This window comes from Microtus ochrogaster, chromosome 18 (genome assembly GCF_000317375.1).
Source record: "Microtus ochrogaster isolate Prairie Vole_2 chromosome 18, MicOch1.0, whole genome shotgun sequence".
Classification (NCBI taxonomy): Eukaryota; Metazoa; Chordata; class Mammalia; order Rodentia; family Cricetidae; genus Microtus; species Microtus ochrogaster.
The window spans coordinates 26,180,350-26,200,879 of NC_022020.1; the positions used below are offsets into that span (position 1 = coordinate 26,180,350).

The 20,530-nt window shown below is 50.5% G+C and overlaps 1 protein-coding gene across 24 annotated transcripts in view; it reads left to right on the plus strand.

Annotated features, from left to right (window-relative positions):
- Positions 1-20,530, plus strand: part of LOC101987887 (protocadherin gamma-C4) — a 183,832-nt gene that overhangs the window by 147,699 nt on the left and 15,603 nt on the right. For 19 of the 24 annotated variants that reach the window (XM_026783383.1, XM_026783381.1, XM_013349447.2 and 16 more), the window contains one exon: positions 19,932-19,990. In XM_026783383.1, coding sequence (XP_026639184.1) covers positions 19,932-19,990 — 59 coding nt within the window. Of the gene's footprint in view, positions 1-2,081; positions 4,672-10,288; positions 12,983-13,018; positions 13,103-14,237; positions 17,065-19,931; positions 19,991-20,530 lie in introns of those variants that run through there. The other 5 variants (XM_013349442.2, XM_026783390.1, XM_013349441.2 and 2 more) reach the window with 5 other exon arrangements.

Sequence of the window (20,530 nt, forward strand, 5' to 3'; positions counted from 1 at the left end):
TTTGTGAAGAGGTATTAGAACTATAGGCCTTACTATAGGGGAATGGTATACATTTTGTGAAGAGGTATTAAAACTATAGGCCTTACTATAGGGGAATGGTGTACATTTTAAAATCCGGTGTTCTGGGATCAGGAATGTGTAACTCAGATATAAACACTTGCTTTGCCTTACATACATAAGACCTTGGATTCAGCCCCTAATACTTGCCCCTCAAAAGCTTTCAGAATTCAAATTATGATTCATGTGATAGCGAACAGACCAAAATAAGTTTTAATAGGAACACCTCTGAATAATCCACCAAATTTAGTTATTATCAAACTTTAATGTGTCTTCACACCAGCCAGGTATTTTGGTTAATTGCAAATTCTTCACTTCTGACAAGCTCCCAGTGCCTGCCTATGACACTGTCCTCACCTTTGGGATAGCAAGTAGCTACTCGAAATTCCATTGTATCCATCCTAATGCCTATCACAGTTACTCTAAATTCTATAGTATCCATCTCCTAATGCCTACTCCAAATTCTATTGTATCCATCTCCTAATGCCTACACAATTCTTGGTGGTCTAGCCAATTGCCATCTCAAGTATTTAAAACTGGTTTTGTTTTCATTGGCGTGGGGCGGGGAAGGGCAGGGCCTCACTGTATAGCTCAAACTGGCCTGGAACTCATGGCAATCATCCTGCCTCAGGATTACAAGCATGAGCCACCTGACTTTAAAACTGTAGGTGGTGGGTCAATGCTGAGGACATGGCTTTTCATTTAATCAGAAAAATCCTGCATATGCTTTCTAACTTTTCTGGCTACCTCACTGCCTGAGATCAAGACTTAGCTATACTTCAGAAAGGACAGGGTATTTATGTGGAAAGAGTCTGAGACGCCAAAGCTTCAGATCCAGCACCTAAGGAATGCTTTCCATCATTGAGGTTTACTTTGTACCAAGCACTTTTCTTTGTTCATAAGCAGGACAGGATTCAAGAGGCCTGTAGGTTAGTTTCTTGTCCAAGCTCTGCCTTTATTTCATAGCTAACTTGTATTCCTTATTCTAACCAGTGCTAGTTTTTGTTGGGTGACTACAATCCCAAATGTAGAACTTTTCATTTTGTGACTAAAGCTTTGTATTTCTCTAAAGAATTTGTAGTGTGTTGCTCCCCATCATTTCAAGCATCTTATGAGAGGTCCTGGATATCCTAAGGCCCCTCCCTCCCTTCTCTCTCTGAGGGAGATTTCTTTATTAGCAATGCAGTGTGAACTTGGAAACTTAGTAAAAGGATTAATCTCATAACAGAGAGTGTTAGAGATCATGTTCTAACCAATTGAGATTACACGGTTGGGGGGAAAACAGGTAGGGAAATTTCACATTGCTCTTTGTTCCTTTAAAGGATCTTTGAAAACAATGGTGGCATCCAATTTAAAGGCAATAAAATCTTAATCATACTTTTAAAATTTCAGGACAGAGTTAAACCAAACAGATAATAATTCTGTGGACTTGCTCCACTGAGGAAGTAATGAACTCTACTCTCCTTTGGAGAAAGATAAAACTGGGTTTATGGGGAGGGGCCTTGGTTGGAAAGAACACACACACACATGCCAAGGCAGAATCTACCTCTAAACTACACACATCCCAGAGCCAATAAAAGTGATATTAATCTCCCCAGAAATACTCATTCCCTCTTCCAAGCAGGGTCCGGCTGCTTCCTCTGCCTTCCAACAGACCCAATTTGCTGGCGTCTTTCCAGTCAATGCTGTATCGTTTTCAGTTTGGATCGCTCCCCTTTCTAGTGTTCAAAGACGCGATTAAAGTGTTTAATGGGCCTGGTTGGGCTGGGGGAGGGGGGATGGAGGGTGGAGGCAGATCTGCCCGAAGATTGGGTTTGCTCCCCTGGCGCTGGCAGAGCGCTGGACAGGAAACTCTGGAAGGCAACCAGAGGAAAGTGAAGTTCCTGGCGCGAGCGCGTGTCCTACTCAAAGAACCCGGCGCTAGCGCATTCTTCGTGCAGTTATTGGCTGGGACTCTGTGTGCCGCTGTCGGCCAATGAAGACGCAGGAGATCTGGCCCGGGCCCGTCCCCTTTCGGCGCCCCGGGATGAGACAGAGACTGAACAGCGGGCGAACAAATCAGCGGCGCCCAGAAAGCCATGTCGGACTCGGCGCCCAGCGCCCAAGCGCTAACCCGCTGAAAGTTTCTCTGCGAAACCTCCGGGACCACCTGGACCCCGCCCAGAGGAGCTGCTTTTGAGTGAGATGGTCGCAGAGGCCCGGAGCAGCGGACTGGTAAGCCCCGGGAGAACGGTGGGAGTTTTTCTTCTGCTAGCTGCCTTGACCAAGGCTTCCACCATCATTCACTATGAGATCCTGGAGGAGAGAGAGAAGGGTTTCCCCGTGGGTAACGTGGTCACGGATCTTGGTTTGGATCTCGGCAGCCTGTCGGCCCGCAGACTCCGGGTGGTGTCCGGAGCTAGCCGTAGGTTCTTTGAGGTGAACTGGGAGACTGGAGAAATGTTCGTCAACGATCGTCTGGACCGAGAGGAGCTGTGTGGGACGCTGCCGTCCTGCACTGTAACTCTGGAGTTGGTGGTGGAGAACCCGCTGGAGCTATTCAGCGCGGAAGTGGTGGTGCAGGACATCAACGACAACAATCCCTCTTTCCCCACCGGGGAAATGAAATTGGAGATTAGCGAGGCCATGGCGCCGGGGACGCGCTTTCCGCTCGAGAGCGCGCACGATCCCGATGTGGGAAGCAACTCTTTACAAACCTATGAGCTGAGCCACAACGAATACTTTGCGCTCCGTGTGCAGACTCGAGAGGACGGCACAAAATACGCGGAGCTGGTCTTGGAGCGCGCCCTGGATTGGGAACGGGAGCCAAATGTCCAGTTGGTGCTGACGGCGGTGGACGGAGGAACCCCAGCTCGCTCCGCCAGCCTTCCAATTCGTATCACAGTGCTGGACGCGAATGACAATGCGCCCGCCTTCAATCAGTCTTTGTATCGGGCGCGCGTCCGGGAGGATGCACCCCCCGGCACGCGCGTCGCCCAGGTTCGTGCAACTGATCTGGATGAAGGCCTCAACGGAGAAATCGTTTACTCCTTCGGCAGCCACAACCGTGCTGGGGTGAGGGAGCTATTCGCCTTAGACCTTGTAACGGGGGTGCTGACAATCAAGGGTCGCCTGGACTTCGAAGACACCAAACTCCATGAGATTTACATCCAGGCCAAAGACAAGGGTGCCAATCCCGAAGGAGCACATTGCAAAGTACTGGTAGAGGTTGTGGACGTGAATGACAATGCCCCGGAGATCACAGTCACCTCCGTGTACAGTCCAGTACCTGAGGATGCCCCTCTGGGGACTGTCATCGCTTTGCTCAGTGTGACTGATCTGGATGCTGGCGAGAACGGGCTGGTGAGCTGCGAGGTTCCACCGGGTCTCCCCTTCAGCCTGACTTCTTCCCTCAAGAATTACTTCACTTTAAAAACCAGCGCAGCACTGGATCGCGAGACCATGCCAGAATACAACCTCAGCATCACAGCTCGAGACTCGGGAACTCCCTCTCTCTCAGCTCTTATAACGGTGCGGGTCCAAGTGTCCGATATCAACGACAATCCTCCTCAGTCTTCCCAATCTTCCTACGACGTTTATGTTGAGGAAAATAACCCCCCTGGAGTTCCTATATTAAACCTAAGTGTCTGGGACCCCGACGCCCCGCACAATGCCCGCCTTTCCTTCTTTCTCTTGGAGCCAGGAGCGGAAACTGGGCTCGTGGGTCGCTATTTCACAATAAATCGTGACAATGGAGTCTTGACAACCTTAGTACCCCTGGACTACGAGGGTCAGAGAGAGTTCCAACTAATGGCTCACGTAAACGACGGGGGTACCCCCGTCTTGGCCACCAACATTAGCGTGAACATATTTGTTACTGACCGCAATGACAACGCCCCCCAGGTCCTGTATCCCCGGCCTGGCCAGAGTTCGATGGAGATGCTGCCTCGAGGTACAGCTGCGGGCCACGTGGTCTCAAGGGTGGTAGGTTGGGACGCTGATGCAGGACACAATGCCTGGCTCTCCTACAGCCTCTTGGGAGCCTCCAACCAGAGCCTTTTCGCCGTGGGGCTTCACACGGGTCAGATCAGCACTGCTCGCCCAGTTCAGGACACAGATTCACCCAGGCAGGTTCTCACAGTCTTGATCTCAGACAATGGAGAACCATTGCTTTCCACCACCGCCACCCTGACTGTGTCGGTAACTGAGGAGTCTCCCGAAGCCCGGGCCGAGTTCCCCTCTGGCTCTGCTCCCCGAGAACAGAATAAAAATCTCACCTTTTATCTACTTCTTTCTCTAATCCTGGTCTCTGTGGGGTTCGCAGTCACAGTGTTGGGAGTAATCATATTCAAAGTTTACAAGTGGAAGCGGTCTAGAGACCTATACCGAGCCCCGGTGAGCTCCCTGTACCGAACACCAGGGCCCTCCTTGCACGCAGACGCGGTGCGAGGAGGCCTGTTGCCGCCGCACCTGTACCATCAGGTGTACCTCACCACGGACTCGCGCCGCAGCGATCCGCTGCTGAAGAAACCTGGTGCCGCCAGCCCACTGGCCAGCCGCCAGAACACCCTGCGAAGCTGCGATCCGGTCTTCTATAGGCAGGTGTTGGGTGCAGAGAGCGCCCCCCCTGGACAGGTAAGAGTTAGCAAGTCATCTCTGAAACCCGTGAATGCTTGTTGATTCCTTCCCCGCGTTCAGAGAGGTATAGGTCTGCTTTGTTGTTGCTGTTGTTTTGAACAATAGTAATTGTTGTTGTTGTTTTCTGAGCATGCTTCCAGACTTTGACCTGTCCTTCCTAGATCGAGCAGCGCCTTTAGGGGGAAGTGACTGGCTAGAGTGTGCTTTGTGCTTTTTGGTCCTATGTCAAGATGGGGATGCTTGTTTGACTCATACATGGACGCAGTTCACACCCTCAGCACTCTTTTCCCACCACAGCTAAGCACTCGTGCTAAGGGCACTTGATCTCAGCACCCAGAGCTCAGCTTGGTTTGCTTTGGAATGAACTTTTGGACACCTCTAAGAGTGTCAGTAGAAACACCTTCTTGTCTGCCCACCTTTTAAGTGTTTGTGACATCTTCTATATTAAAACTAAGGTGTTGGGGGATGTTAGCTTGTTTCTTTGTTTGAGGGTGGCCTGGAACTCACTGTGAAGACCAAGCTGGGCTCAGACACAGAGATTTGCCTGCCTCTAAAACTAATGGTAGGTTTTTTAAAAAATATAACCTTCACTAGCTGCACAATCTTGTACATCATTCTCAAATAATTTATAGAGCACTCTCGGCATCCTTTAAATTTGTTTTAAGCATATTATTAGAAATAATGGGCATGTTACCAAATACTGATTGATAATGAGCATTGTAGGAAACAGGAAAATACATAAAAATATGAAGACAAAAATAACTATAGTGCCAAAGCTAACCATTTCAATTACAAAAATAAAATTCATTTTGAAAATAAATCTAGATGGTCCACAAGAACATAAAGTGGTAAAGCCTCTAGGTTCCTGATCTTTCTCCAGCACTGTGTCTTGCTAGGTGTGGACCTACTGGGAAAAGGAGCTGCATTCTTTTCCTTAGAAAGGTAAAGCATTCGTCTGTGTGTGATGGAATGCTGGGGAATACAAAGGCTTCTCGTTGAGACAGGCTATACACACTCTCAACTGTAGGAGAGTCACTGATGTCTGGTAACTAAGTACATTATTGCTGGCAATTCTTTTTTAGGTATAGTTTGTTTGTTTGTTTGTTTGTTTTTCAAGACAGGGTTTCTCTGTGTAGCCCTGGCCATCCTGGAACTCACTCTATAGACCAGGCTGGCCTCAGACTCAGAGATTCTCCTGCCTCTGCCTCCAGAGTGCTAGGATCAAAGGTATATGCCACCATGCCCCAGTTATTGCTGGCAATTCTTGGGTTTGGAAGTTAAACAAAAGGATCTCAGCTACCAACTGAGTTTTGGACCACGTGCTATTCAGCCTCCTTTCTAAGTCTCTTAGATGAAAAAAGGAAATAATATGGGCTTTGTTGGAGCTATTCTGCATGTGCCTGGTTGTCATGGCGGTTAAATGTTATTAGTTATTATTACCACTATTAGTACTTCTTTGTCCAAAAGCTTGAGCTCACTTTGGAAATGAGCAAATATGAAGACAGCCCAAGCTGGCAAAGAAGGGCACATAGGAAGCCTGAGGAAGGGTGACAGCCACATGGAAGAGGATGCTCTTCTGTCAGCTTAGGAGCAACTACAATATTCTCAAACCTGAGTGACCCTTAGAATCACCCAAGGGCCTTCCAAAAATTCCTATGCACAGACCACACCTCAAATCCAGCAAAGCGCAGCTTCTGGGTCTGGGAGAGACCCAGGTGATTCCACTGTGCAGACATGTGATTGAAGACATTTACCCTAGAACCTGGCAGCCGTCATTTATTGTTTGAAGCAGAGGGTCACTGTTATTCTTAGGTTCACAGAACTGAGTGCCAAAGCCAACTTTATTGAACCAAGCCTAAATAAAAACAAAAATGCTATCATGTTACTGTCTGGCTTTAAATTTTAAAATATTATATAGAACAACTCTAGAAGAGTTGTATGCAAGGCATACTATGGTATTTCAGCTATCTACAGAGATAGCCCTCCTAAATCATTAGCATCTAGGATTTGTGTCTGTCTGTCTGTCTAAGTAGCCCAGACTGATCCTTCCGTCTCCACCTCCTGAGTACTAGGATCACAGGAACGGGATCTTTGGGGCAGCACAAATATAGTTCAGAATTAAACTATGGTAATAGTTTCCTCAGTTTAGGGTAGATGCATATACAAAAAGACCGAGTTGTTTTCTTTAAATAGGTGAATTGCATGGAATTTCAATTATATTTCAATAAAGCTATTTATTGAAGCCTAGAAGTAAAGGAGCTGAAGCGATGGCTCAGTAGTTAAGAGCACTTACTGCTTTTGCAGAGGACCTGGTTTGGGTTTCCACTCCCAGCACACATACCATGCAGCTGACAGGTTCCCATAACTACAGTTCCAAGGCATCTGAAGCCCCCTGATAGCCTTGGGCACCTGCATGCATGTGGCGCATATTAACTCATGCAGGCACGCACACATACGCTCATAAATAAACAGAACCCTTAAAAATAAAACCCAGCAGAAGAGCCAGACATCGTAGCATACACCTTTAATCTCAGCATTTGTGAAGGCAGATGCAGGAAGAGCTCTGTAAGTTCAAAGCCATCAAATCAAAGATATGTAGAATTGGGCTTTATGATGCTCCAATTCTAGTAAGCAGACTGTTTTAGTGTGAACTTGCAATACCATGTAATACTACATATACTGTTCTTTCAGCTTTAGATAATATCTTTTCCAATATGAACTTCAGGTCCTGCATCAAGAAATAAATACAGGGGCTGGAGAGATGACTCAGTGGTTAAGAGCATTGGCTGCTCTTGCAGAGGACCCAGGCTCAATTCCCAGCACCCACGTGGCAACTTACAACTATCTGTAACTCCAGTTGCAGGGGATTCGACGGACACCCTCACACAGACATACATGCAGACAAAACACCAATGCAATAAAATAAAAAAATTAAAGGAAATAAATATAATACCTACTTTGTAAATCTTTAAGCAGTATTTGTTGAGGTAATAACAACATGAATATTCATGGTGTATAATTATCTCCATGTGCTAGACACTGTAAAGGTTGAAAAGTCACTCTCGTCTTATGGTACACATGATACCAGAGGAAATAGGCATAAAAAAAAAGACAATGAATTGGGGCATGGTTATATGCGCCTGTATTTGCAGCAGTTGAGAAGCAGATCTCTGAGTTCAAGGCCAACCAGGCAGGTCATAGTAAGGCCCTGTCTCAGGGTTACTACTGCTGGGATGAAACACCATGACCAAAGTAACTTGGGGAGGAAAGGGTTGATAAAGATTAAGCTTCCACATCACAGTTCATCATCAATGGAAGTCAAGACAGGAACTCAAGCAGAGCAAGAACCTGGAGGCAAGAGCCGGTGCAGAGGCCATGGAGGGGAGGTACTTACTGGTTTACTTCCCAAGGTTTGCTCAGCCAGCCCAGGGATGGCCCCACCTACAATGGGCTGGGCCCTCCGCCATCAATCACTAAGAAAATGCCCTGCAGGCTTGCCTACAGCCTTACTTATGGAGGCATTTTCTCAGTTGAGGCTCCCTCCTCCCTGAGGACTCTAGCTTAGGTCAAGTGCCAATAAACTCAGCCAGCACGGACCCTGCTAAAGGAAGAAAGGGAGGAAGGCAGGTGATGCGCTTTAAACGCTGTAGGAAATGGAAGGGCAAAGGAGGAGCACCGAGTCAGCCTGGGAAAGACAAGGTTTTATAGAGGTGGGTGGCAATGGCTTGAGTGACGAGCTAAAGGTTGAACTGTCAGAAAATGGGGGCCAAGGGAGGACTTTCTAGGAAATTCCATGCAAAGAGATCAAGGTGGTTCATTACCGCTGAACAGTGAAATGTGTGAAGCGGTCTGCAGGGATAATCACGTAAAGCAAGTGGTAGGTTTAGATCCTGAATAACCTGGGGGTCATCAGAGTGTTGGTGGCAATTGCTTTACTTTCTAATCCCATATAAAATAATCTTTGCAGGAAAACTGACTCTTCAAAGCTGGTCTCTAATAAAGCCACCACCATCACACACACACACACACACACACACACACACACACACACACACACTGCCATTGGTAGTTTTCTTTTTCTGGAGATTATTCTGACAGTCATAAGAGGAATAGATGGGAGACATTAGGGTTGGAGTCAGAGACCAGTTAAACAGCTATAATGATATTTGAGGCTATTGATAGATGCTGGACCCAGCACCAAGGCGGTGCAGATGGGGCAAGTGACTGCACAAAGTCTTCAGGCCTGTTGATGGGCATAAGAAACCAAGGACAGGAATAAGTCAAGGGTGGAAACTCCCCACCCCCACCCCCAGACAACTGGATAGATGATTCACTGATAGTGGATTCTGACATCAGCACTTCTGTGGACCAGGCTGATTCATTCAAACCACCATTGTCCCCATGGGAGGAGGCATAGCAGCTTTGTTTTTGTTTTGTATTTCTGGTATGAGGGGCTTGTTTCTTTTTATATAAGAACACAGAATATGAGATTTCAATGTTGGTTGCTGTCCTCCGTGCAGTCAACAAGATGATGGTGGGGCAGGGACGATGTATGGGGATGAGAACACTTCTGTCTGCTGCTGGTTTTGGTAGCTATTGGTAATCTAGGCAAGGATTTGGATGGATTAACAGACCTCATACTTAGATCTGTCTTTCTCTGGCGTGTTTGCTGTCAGAGTACAGCTTTCAGGGGCCCGTGATGTAAAATTGTGCTGTTTCTGAGCTTGTGGCCAGCTAGAAGGCAGGCTAAGAGGTCTGAATGAGGGTGGGGGTGGGGTGAGATTAAGTCCCCGGCTACAAGAGGTCCCCTGGGGCTAAGTGAAAGGCTTGTTCTTTTGAAACGGTCTTTGTTGGTAATTAACAACACATCACGAATGCTGTGGTGTCAAATAAAGAGGATTTGTAGGCACAACGTTGGTGGTAGCTGATCTCTATCATTCAAGAAAGCTGTTCAGTCTGTGAACATTAGCATTCTGCCAGGTAATGAGATCTACTCCCAGACACTGATTCTTACAGTTTTGGACTGGCTCCCAATTCTGGCTTCCCCCACCTACTTCCATACTGTCCTTGAAATCAGTGAGTAGCTTCCTGTTGTAGCAAATGTCTGAATAAGGTTTGGTTTCTGCTGTGCCTTCTGTTACAATATAAAACGTGTGCCATATATATTTAATTGCTTTCATTAACGTGTAAGCCTCTCTGCAAACAGAGGAAAGCTGGGGAGGAGCAGAATTTTGAGAATATGCAGTGCTTCTTATAGGCTGTTGCTTTAATACGACCAGCCCGAGCTACTCATTTAGAATATTGGTTGATGACAACACTGGCTTGAACAAAGTGACCAGTCTCCAATAGCCACTCGTTTTCCAGGGCTGCAGGTTGCTAGGGCTCAGGAGGTAGCTGTTTTCCCCGCGAAAAGGGGCGGGGTGTATCGATGTGTTGGGGGGGGGATACATACATGTTTTCTGCCTCTCCATGATGGTAGCGATCCTCGGACATAAACGCGAGTTGAGCAGGAGGAAGGTCGAAAGAAACGTTGATATTTATTACATTTGGGGGTTTGTTTTTTTGGGGTGTGTGTGTGTGTTTCCTCCCAATGCTGCGACGCATTAACCCTGCTGCTATTGGGACATTCTCTGCTCAGCCTATTGGCTGAGCCCAGGAGCTGCTGCCTGCCAATCGGATAGTGAAAGGCAGACAAATCTACCCCGCCACCAGCAAAAAACGGCGCGTAACCCTTACTGCGCCGGCGGAGCCGCGCCAGACCTGGCGCGGGGAAGGGAGATAGGTGTCTCCAGCTGCTGTGGCTGTTAGGGGCGGGTCAGCTTCTTTGGCTTCTCCGGACCAAGTAGAGCATTAGCGGACGGCAGCAATGCCCAGCAAGGTGAGAAGCTGGGTAGAAATTTGGTGGGGGGCTACCCTTTTGTTCCTCTTTTGCCACCTGGGCTACGTTTGTGGGCAGATTCGCTACCCGGTCCCAGAGGAGTCACAGGAAGGGACTTTTGTAGGGAATGTCGCCCAAGATTTTCTGCTGGATACAGAGAGTCTATCAGCTCGCAGGCTGCAGGTCGCTGGAGAGGTGAACCAAAGACACTTTCGTGTGGATTTGGACAGCGGAGCCCTGCTCATCAAAAATCCAATCGATCGAGAGGCACTGTGTGGGCTCAGTGCCAGCTGCATCGTGCCCCTGGAGTTTGTAACCGAAGGGCCTTTGGAAATGTACCGAGCAGAGGTTGAGATCGTAGATGTGAATGATCACGCCCCCCGATTTCCGCGGCAGCAGTTGGACTTGGAAATCGGGGAAGCAGCTCCGCCAGGACAGCGTTTCCCCTTGGAAAAGGCTCAGGATGCAGATGTGGGGAGCAATTCCATTAGCAGCTACAGACTAAGCTCCAATGAACACTTTGCCCTGGATGTCAAGAAGCGCAGCGACGGCAGCTTGGTCCCAGAGCTTCTTCTGGAGAAGCCTTTGGATCGTGAGAAGCAATCGGACTACCGTCTGGTGCTAACTGCTGTGGATGGAGGGAACCCCCCTAGATCTGGCACCGCGGAGCTCCGGGTGTCAGTGCTGGATGTGAATGACAACGCCCCAGCCTTCCAGCAATCCAGTTACAGGATCAGCGTGTTGGAGAGTGCGCCAGCGGGCATGGTGCTCATTCAGCTCAATGCCTCTGACCCAGACTTGGGACCTAGTGGTAACGTCACCTTTTCTTTCAGTGGTCACACCCCTGATCGGGTGAGAAACCTCTTTAGCCTTCATCCCACGACTGGAAAGCTTACCCTTCAGGGGCCTCTAGACTTTGAGAGTGAGAATTACTATGAATTTGATGTGAGGGCTCGTGATGGGGGTTCTCCAGCCATGGAGCAACATTGCAGCCTTAGGGTGGATCTCCTAGATGTAAATGACAATGCCCCCCACATCACAGTGACCTCGGAGCTGGGAACTCTACCAGAGAGTGCAGAACCTGGCACTGTGGTGGCTCTCATCAGTGTGCAGGACCCTGACTCTGGGTCAAACGGAGATGTGAGCCTCCGCATCCCTGACCACTTACCATTCGCCCTCAAGTCTGCCTTCAGGAACCAGTTCTCCCTCGTGACAGCTGGACCCTTGGATCGAGAGGCTAGGTCTAGTTATGACATCATGGTTACTGCTTCTGATGCTGGGAACCCTCCCCTGAGTACCCACAGGACTATTTTCCTCAATATTTCAGATGTGAATGATAACCCACCCTCATTCTTCCAGAGGTCACATGAGGTATTCGTTCCCGAGAACAATCGCCCAGGGGACCTGCTTTGCTCTCTTGCAGCCTCTGACCCTGACTCTGGCTTAAACGCACTAATCTCATACTCTCTTTTAGAGCCCAGAAATCGAGACGTGTCAGCTTCTTCCTTCATTTCTTTGAACCCCCAGACAGGAGCTGTTCACGCGACTAGATCATTTGACTACGAGCAGACCCAGACACTGCAGTTTGAGGTGCAGGCCAGGGACAGGGGCAGCCCGCCACTCAGCAGCACAGTCACAGTGCGCCTGTTTGTGCTGGACCTCAATGACAATGCCCCAGCCGTGCTGCGCCCTCGGGCCAGGCCTGGTTCCTTATGTCCACAAGCACTGCCCCCATCAGTTGGTGCTGGGCACCTAGTCACAAAGGTGACAGCTGTGGACTTGGATTCAGGTTACAATGCCTGGGTTTCCTATCAGCTCCTGGAAGCCCCGGATCCCAGCCTCTTTGCCGTCTCCAGATATGCTGGGGAAGTACGAACAGCTGTTCCCATCCCAGCTGACCTCCCACCCCAGAAGCTGGTCATTGTGGTGAAGGACAGCGGTAGCCCACCACTCTCTACCTCTGTTACTCTCCTGGTGTCTTTAGAGGAAGACACCCATCCAGTTGTCCCCGATCTTCGAGAATCGTCAGCTCCCAGAGAAGGAGAATCCCGTCTAACCCTCTACTTGGCTGTGTCCTTAGTGGCAATCTGCTTTGTCTCCTTTGGTTCTTTCGTGGCACTGCTCTCTAAGTGTCTTCGCGGGGCTGCCTGTGGAGTGACATGCTTTCCTGCTGGCACCTGTGCCTGTCTCAGCAGATCTCGGAGGAGGGAGGGGCTTCCTCCTTCCAATGGGATCCTCCGAATCCAGCTCGGGTCGGAAGATCCTATCAAGTTTGTTGATGTGGGAGGCCACTCTCATGGCTGTACACCATTGGCTTCCGCACCCACTCGGAGTGACAGCTTCATGATGGTGAAGTCACCCAGTGCACCTATGGCAGGGGAGCCTGTGCGCCCAAGCTGTCCACCCTCTGATCTTCTCTATGGGCTCGAGGTGAGACCTTTGCAGGCTCAGCCAATGCTTGGGGGTTATTGTGATCCAGACATGTGGCTGGGCCAATTGCCAGAGAGTCCTGGCCTCTCTGGAAGAGCCCACAGTGATGTCACCATTTTTGTGAGTATTAACTGTGTTGTAAATGCTGTGCTCTACAAGTGTCTGAGTTGGTTAATGATTGGAACTTGGGGGTGGGTAATGCCCATAGATTGGAACTTGGGGTGAGTAATGTCCACATTGGAGAGTAAGAAATAAATTAACTGGTTATCAAGACCCAAGCTGTCGTGGCAGCGTGCTGATGGAGCATGGGGCACTGAAGTGTCGTGCACAGGTGTGGGCTGGGCCATGAAATCACCTAAACCCAGCACTTCTTCCTCTGTTCTCGTGAGAATGAGAGGATTATGTTCTGGAGAACATTACTTCTGGGTTACCACTTCCAACTGGTCTGACAGTAGACTATAAAAACCTTTGCCCCACATTGTCTAGTATCCTCTAGCCTAATGTGAAGAACTGTTTGTTTGAAAAGACAGCAGAGTCCGAAAAAGAAAAAAAAAGTGCCAAGGGAGGAGAGTGGTGCAGATCAAAGTGGTAGCAGAGGATCTTTCTCGGGGACTCCTGATAGTCCCCACTGGGGTACTGAACTACATACGGTAAACTGGGAACAGGGCTGGAGTGAGGGGTGCATCTGTTACCTCCTAGTGGGGAGCAGTAGGTGAAGTCACTCAGTGTCAGAAAATCATTCACAGTTAAAGAATTCACAGAGACAGACATTCTGGAAATCTTTAGGGAAGGTTTTGAATTCACTGAAACCATAAAGCCCAGAGGCCATGTTTGGCCTCTGGTCACCCTCCAAGGTAGCCTAGATCTACCTATAGTGTTCCCTATCCCATAAACTATGGTGCTCTGTTCATGTTCTGAGTTTAGGGCTTCCGGAAAGCTAAGTCCTTTAGCCACCCACAGGCACGGCTGGGGAGCAGGACAAGACTTTGGAAGGTTCTGACAAAGCTTTAGGAGTATTTAGCAGGATGACAGCAGTGGGTTGGGGGAACCCCATGTGGACTTTGCATCTCCACAAGGACAAATTTTTGCTGGTTCAACCAAACAGTGGAAGCTTCTGAAGTCCTGCAGGAAGTTGCTGGGACAGAACGCTAAGGAGTTTTGTACCATTTTAATCTTCCCCATTGAGCACCATCTGAGCCGCCAAACTTCACTGCCAAGGGGGCTGAACCAACCTGCGGCGCGAGTGAGTGGGGAAGCAGGAGGCTTCTGTGACACAGATTTTTCAGCAACGGTTCCCAAGGTTTCCAGGGCTGAGGAGACTTTATAATTGGTTGAGAGCAGACAGACTTTTTGGCCAATTAAACTTAGAGCTGAGGTGGGAGATCTGCTCTTCCGGCCTGCCTCTCCTCCTCCAGTTCCCTAGCTCCACTTACATTTAACTCCCCTCCCCCACCCACCCCCGCCAGTTGGTGACTAAGAAAGGCTGCAGGCAGGCAAACCTCAGAGCAGTTTTTAAGAGGCTGGAAGGAGACATAAGAGACTTCAGCTCCTGCATTCCAAGCGCTTGGTTTACCTTGGAGACAGGACAGCACAGTTACTCTCCACGAAGGGACTTCTGGGTCATGGGAGCTATGGCATCCCCACAGCTCGCTGGGAAATGGCAAGTGCTGTCTGTGTTGTCCTTGTGCTGCTGTGGCTGGGTGGCTGGGCAGCTCCGTTATTCAGTGGTGGAGGAGTCTGAGCCGGGGACTTTGGTGGGGAACGTGGCTCAGGATCTGGGCTTAAAGGTGACAGATCTGTTGAGCCGCAGGCTGCGATTGGGCTCTGAGGAGAATGGGCGCTATTTTTCCCTGAGCTTGACAAGTGGGGCTTTGGCAGTGAATCTAAAGATTGACCGAGAGAGCCTGTGTGGCGCCAGCACTAGCTGCCTGCTGCCTGTCCAGGTAGTGACTGAACACCCCCTGGAGCTCATTCGTGTAGAGGTAGAGATCCTGGATCTCAATGACAACTCTCCCAGCTTTGCCACTCCTGAACGAGAGATGCGAATCTCAGAATCTGCTGCACCAGGAGCCAGATTCCCACTGGATAGTGCTCAGGACCCAGACGTGGGCACCAACACTGTGAGCTTTTATACTCTAAGCCCCAACAGTCACTTCTCTCTGAATGTGAAGACCCTAAAGGACGGGAAGCTATTCCCAGAGCTAGTGCTAGAGCAGCAGCTAGACCGTGAAGCCCAGGCAAGGCATCAGCTGGTGCTCACTGCTGTGGATGGGGGAACCCCAGCCCGCTCAGGGACCAGCCTTATCTCTGTCATTGTGCTGGATGTCAATGATAATGCTCCAACCTTCCAGTCCTCAGTTCTACGAGTGGGACTCCCAGAGAACACACCCCCAGGTACACTGCTGCTCCGTCTCAATGCCACTGATCCGGACGAGGGCACCAATGGCCAGCTAGACTACTCTTTTGGAGACCACACATCTGAAGCAGTAAAGAATCTCTTTGGCTTGGATCCTAGCAGTGGAGCCATCCATGTGTTGAGTCCAGTAGATTTTGAGGAGTCGAATTTCTATGAAATCCATGCAAGAGCCAGAGACCAGGGGCAGCCAGCCATGGAGGGCCACTGTGTGATTCAAGTGGATGTAGGGGATGCTAACGACAATCCCCCGGAGGTGCTCCTGGCATCTTTGGTCAACCCTGTCCTAGAGAGCACCCCAGTGGGCACAGTAGTGGGGCTGTTTAATGTGCGGGATCGAGACTCAGGTAGAAATGGAGAGGTGAAGCTGGCTATATCTCCAGACCTGCCATTTCAGATCAGGTCTTCTGAAAACCACTACTCCCTGCTAACTAGCCAGCCTTTGGACCGAGAAACCACACCCCATTATGTCATCGACCTGCGGGCCAGTGATGCTGGATCACCTCCCCTACACACACATCTCACCATCAGGCTGAACATTTCCGATGTTAATGACAACGCACCCCAGTTCACCCAACAGCTCTACACTGCTTATATCTCAGAAAACCGGCCGCCAGGCTCTCTCCTCTGTACTGTGGCTGCCTCAGATCCAGACACGGGGGATAATGCCCGCCTCACCTATTCTATTGTAGGAAGTCAAATTCAGGGAGCTCCTGCCTCCTCTTTTGTGTACGTCAACCCTGAGGATGGACGAGTCTTTGCCCAGCGGACCTTTGACTATGAATTGCTACAGATGCTGCGAATTGTGGTGGGGGTCCGAGATTCCGGCTCTCCCCCACTGCACGCGAACACATCTCTCCACGTGTTTGTCCTTGACCAGAACGATAATGCCCCAGCTGTGCTGCACCCACGACCTGGCAGGGAGCTCTCGGCCCCGCAACGTCTCCCTCGCTCTGCCCCTCCGGGTTCTTTGGTCACCAAGGTGACAGCTGTGGACGCTGATGCGGGTCACAATGCGTGGCTCTCTTACTCTCTATCACCACAGTCCACATCCCCTGGACTGTTCCTTGTGTCTGCACACTCTGGTGAGGTGCGCACTGCCCGGGCCTTATCGGAGGAAGACTCTGACAGCCAGCAGGTGGTGGTCCTGGTGAGGGACAATGGTGACCCTTCCCTGTCCTCCACAGCAACAGTACTGCTGCTTCTGGAGGATGAGGATGCAGAGGAAATGCCAAAATCCAGCGACTTCCTCACACACCCTCCTGAGCGCTCAGACCTCACCCTTTACCTTATAGTGGCTCTGGCAACTGTCAGTCTGTTATCCTTAGTTACCTTCACTTTCATGTCAGCTAAGTGTCTGAGGGGACGTGAAGATGGGGACCGGGGTGGGGGCCAGTGTTGCAGGGGCCAGGACTCACCCTCCAGGGAGTTCTATAAGCAGTCCAGCCCCAACCTGCAGGTGAGTGCCGATGGCACGCTAAAGTATATGGAGGTGACCCTGCGGCCCACAGACTCTCAGAGCCATTGCTACAGGACGTGCTTTTCACCGGCCTCCGACGGCAGTGACTTCACCTTCCTCAGGCCCCTCAGCGTTCAGCAGCCCTCAGCCCTGACGCTGGAACCTGAGGCCTTGCGTTCCCGTTCTAGTACGCTGAGGGAGCGTAGCCAGGTGAGGGCTGGGTGCTCCATGCGACCCTCGGGGACGGGGGCACGTCGGGGAAGCTGCCCGGTCCACCTAAGGGGCTTTGATCCTGTGCTCTGTTTGTACCGAGCTGGCTGCATTTGAACATGGACAATCGGAGTGGTCGATTCAGAGGTTGGGTTTTGAGCATCCGGGGGTGGTGGTGTTTATGGGCGGAGAGAAGGGGGCTAAACTCCTGTCCCCCCTACAGAAAAGGCTGGCGCCCCGCACAGGTACTGGTGAATTCACACTGACCTGACAGATGCTGGGGTCCCGCATGGAGGTCACCACAGACCCACGCTGCCAACCTCCTTGGCGCCTGCTCCAGTGCTATCTGCCACTCTTGAGGCTTTCTGCTCGGTTTCTCCCTACTCTAACGATACGTGACATCATCGTTTAACTTCAACTCTACTTATTCCAGCTCTAGCCAACCACTGCGGCCGCCAGGTGTTCGGCTTGGGCCCACTGGTTGTCCTCGGTGCTGATCACACCCATGCGCCGCCCCTTCCCTCCCCAACTAGCCCCTCGGGTCTCTCCGGAAGCGCATGCGGTTAACTAATACCTGGTGAGGTTCCCAGGTCGCTCCTGCCCGGGATAAAGTCAGGACTCAGGAATTTCTCTCCAGCCCTCCCACCACGCCCCGCCCTCGCAGACGGGATTACCTCCGCCCCTAATGTCCTGAGGCAGGAGTGACGCTGGCCCTCTGGGGTGGAACCTGCTAGCCCCAGGTCTGGCGGGCCCTGGGGCTCTGTACTGAGTCCCTCACTCTCAGTACCTGTGCCCCTCTTAAAATACAAGGCCTTGGTTGGGCAATGAGCAGTCCTAGGACTGCAGGCTTGGGACCCCGGTAGCAACAGCGACCCTTTCCTCCCCTGCTCTGGGGATTCAAAACTAGGCTTTGGCTCCGTCATAAATGTGCCCAGAGATCTGGGGTCAGGATTTGAGGAGGATTGATCAGAGTGCCTGAGACTCTTGACAAATCTTCCCTCCTCTGACTGATGGGAAACCACAGCTTCTGCCAGATGCCAGAGGTAGCCCTCAAAGTCGGGGGAAACAGAAATGGTAAAAGCATGTCTCCACAAACAAAGAAGCTTTTATTCAAAAAGTCTGTCCATTCTCCTCCACCCTGCCTCTGCTGTATGGAGTTTATAGTTTTGAAAGATCTCCAGATACTTCTGATAGTTGCTTGAGAGAGCCCTACTACACACCTCCTTAAAGAGCCAGAAGCACTCTGGAAGCAGAGGCAGGAGGACCTCTGTTGAGTTTGACTGATCCACAGAGAGAATTCCAGGACAGCCAGGGCTCTACAAAGAGACCCTGTCTTGAAAAACAAAACAAAATAGAAACAAACAAGAAAACCAGAATATTTCATGTGCCCTCCTATGTTCCTGGATTGTTATTAGCCCAATGGTAATTACTTTGGCAGAGGTCAAGCAAGTCGCTCAAATTCGGAATAAATGATATAAAGAGTCTAACCCAGGTCTGTTGAACTTCAGTGTATGCTTTGAACTGCTTGGCACTTGAAGTTTATAGAGCTGGACAAGAGATGGTTGGCCTCTGTTAGGATGAGACCTGATGGAGGGATGGGGTGCTTTCCTCCTTAGGACCTCAAATGCGGCAGAAAGGCTTTGGAGCTCCCCTTTCTCTGCAGCCCTCGCTGAACAAACTTGCTCCTGCTCTTTCCACAGGGGTGTAGAGTTTTGCTAGGCTTCCTGTCTGATCACAATCCTGCACCCTCACGCACCTTCTGCAGTCAAAGGGGACAGTGGTTAAGGGTCTGCACTCTTCACCATGGCAGCCCCGGACCGGTGCTCACGGCACCCGGTGCACCTTCTGGGTTCCACTCACACCGCTGTCACTTGGGAGTCTCAGTGTGAGTCACTGGCAAGTCCCGGGTCTTCCTTCTCCCCAGTGTAATGAGAGATGCTGACACTCTCTTCTCCTGGGAGCCTGGGTGAGAATTAATTACCAGCCCGTCCCAGGAACTGGGAGAGACTTGACTGTAGGAGACTGTGTGGTGGGGTGATACCACATACCCTGAAGAACCCGCGGAACTCAGAAATTAAGCGATGGCCAGAAGGGCCCTGCACATCGAGCTGGGCGCGAGAGGGCTGCAGCTGGGGACTTGGAAGGCTCTTCTCGGAGACCGTAGAATGTGGTTCCTCAGAACTCCATCCCAGCCGTTTTCTCTGCCTTGGACAGAGCTGCCTTGTTCTATCTCCTTGGTCACGGGCCATTGTGTGGCATGAAGTTCTGGGGGTGAGAGGCATCCTGGGGCTTGGATGCCCTATAAAGGCCCAGCCTGGCATGACTCCTAAATTAATAATGTATTTAGCTGTGGGAAGAGGTCTTTGAGAGCGAGGGCCTGGAGGAGGTGCCACTTCGCAGCTTGGCACCACAAGGGTTACCCAGAGCAGCAGCCATCTTGCTACAGCCGCTGCTTTGTTCCCAGCCGAGGAACTGAATGGCTCCTTTCTAGGGCTGGTGGATTTTAAAAGCCTCTCTGCTATTTGAGGAGGGGGCGCTTTGCTGCACTTTTCCCCCAGCTCCACAGAAGACACTTTCAGTCCTTGAATTTTGGCTCAGATGTTCTGAGTCTGGGACAGGAAAAAAAGGGATCCATTTCTTCAGCAAAGAAATATGTGCTTATTCACAGTGATCCTAAGAAATATTTTGTTAGTCTCTGGGTTGGTTCTCCCCACCCCCACCTTTGGGAGATGTGCCTACCCTCCCCCATCTTATCCCCTTTCCTTCTTCCTTTGCCCGCTCCCCACCCCCATCCCCAGGGATCCAGGGATCCGTAGCCTCTCACCGCTGTTGGGTACTCAGCCATTCTCCCTCTGTTTTTTCCACAGCAAGCCCCGCCCAACACCGACTGGCGTTTCTCTCAAGCCCAGAGACCCGGCACAAGCGGGTAGGTGACAGAATCTCCAGCCCACCCTCTTCTCTGCAGCATTTTCTCGGTGATGACGTGGGAGGAGATGAGGGGAGGGCTCGGTATTTTCTACAAATGGCTTCTTCCCTCATTTCACGATTTCAAGGAGCCTTTTGTGTCTTGGGTGCTGCTATACAGACCCCCAGGAAAAAGAGATGACTACTCCAACCTATTTTGGAAGCAAAATTCACCCACTCTTCCTTCTCCCAGTCCCAAGCACATTTTCCTATCTCCTGAAGGCTCCTTAGGACCCAGGGATAGACGGGTGGGGGTGGGGTGAGGAGGGTTTTCTGTACCTATCCATTGTTTACATTCTTCTCTCTGGGTCGAGCCTGGCTCTAGCCTGACCTGTGACTGGAGCATAGGAAATGGGACAAGAGAAAAGCAGGCTGTCCCCAGTCAGAACCTGGAGGAAAATGAAGAGAGAGAGAGAGAGAGAGAGAGAGAGAGAGAGAGAGAGAGAGAGAGAGAGAGAGAGAGAGAGAGAGAGAGAGAGAGAGAGCGCTGTGGAAAAAGGAA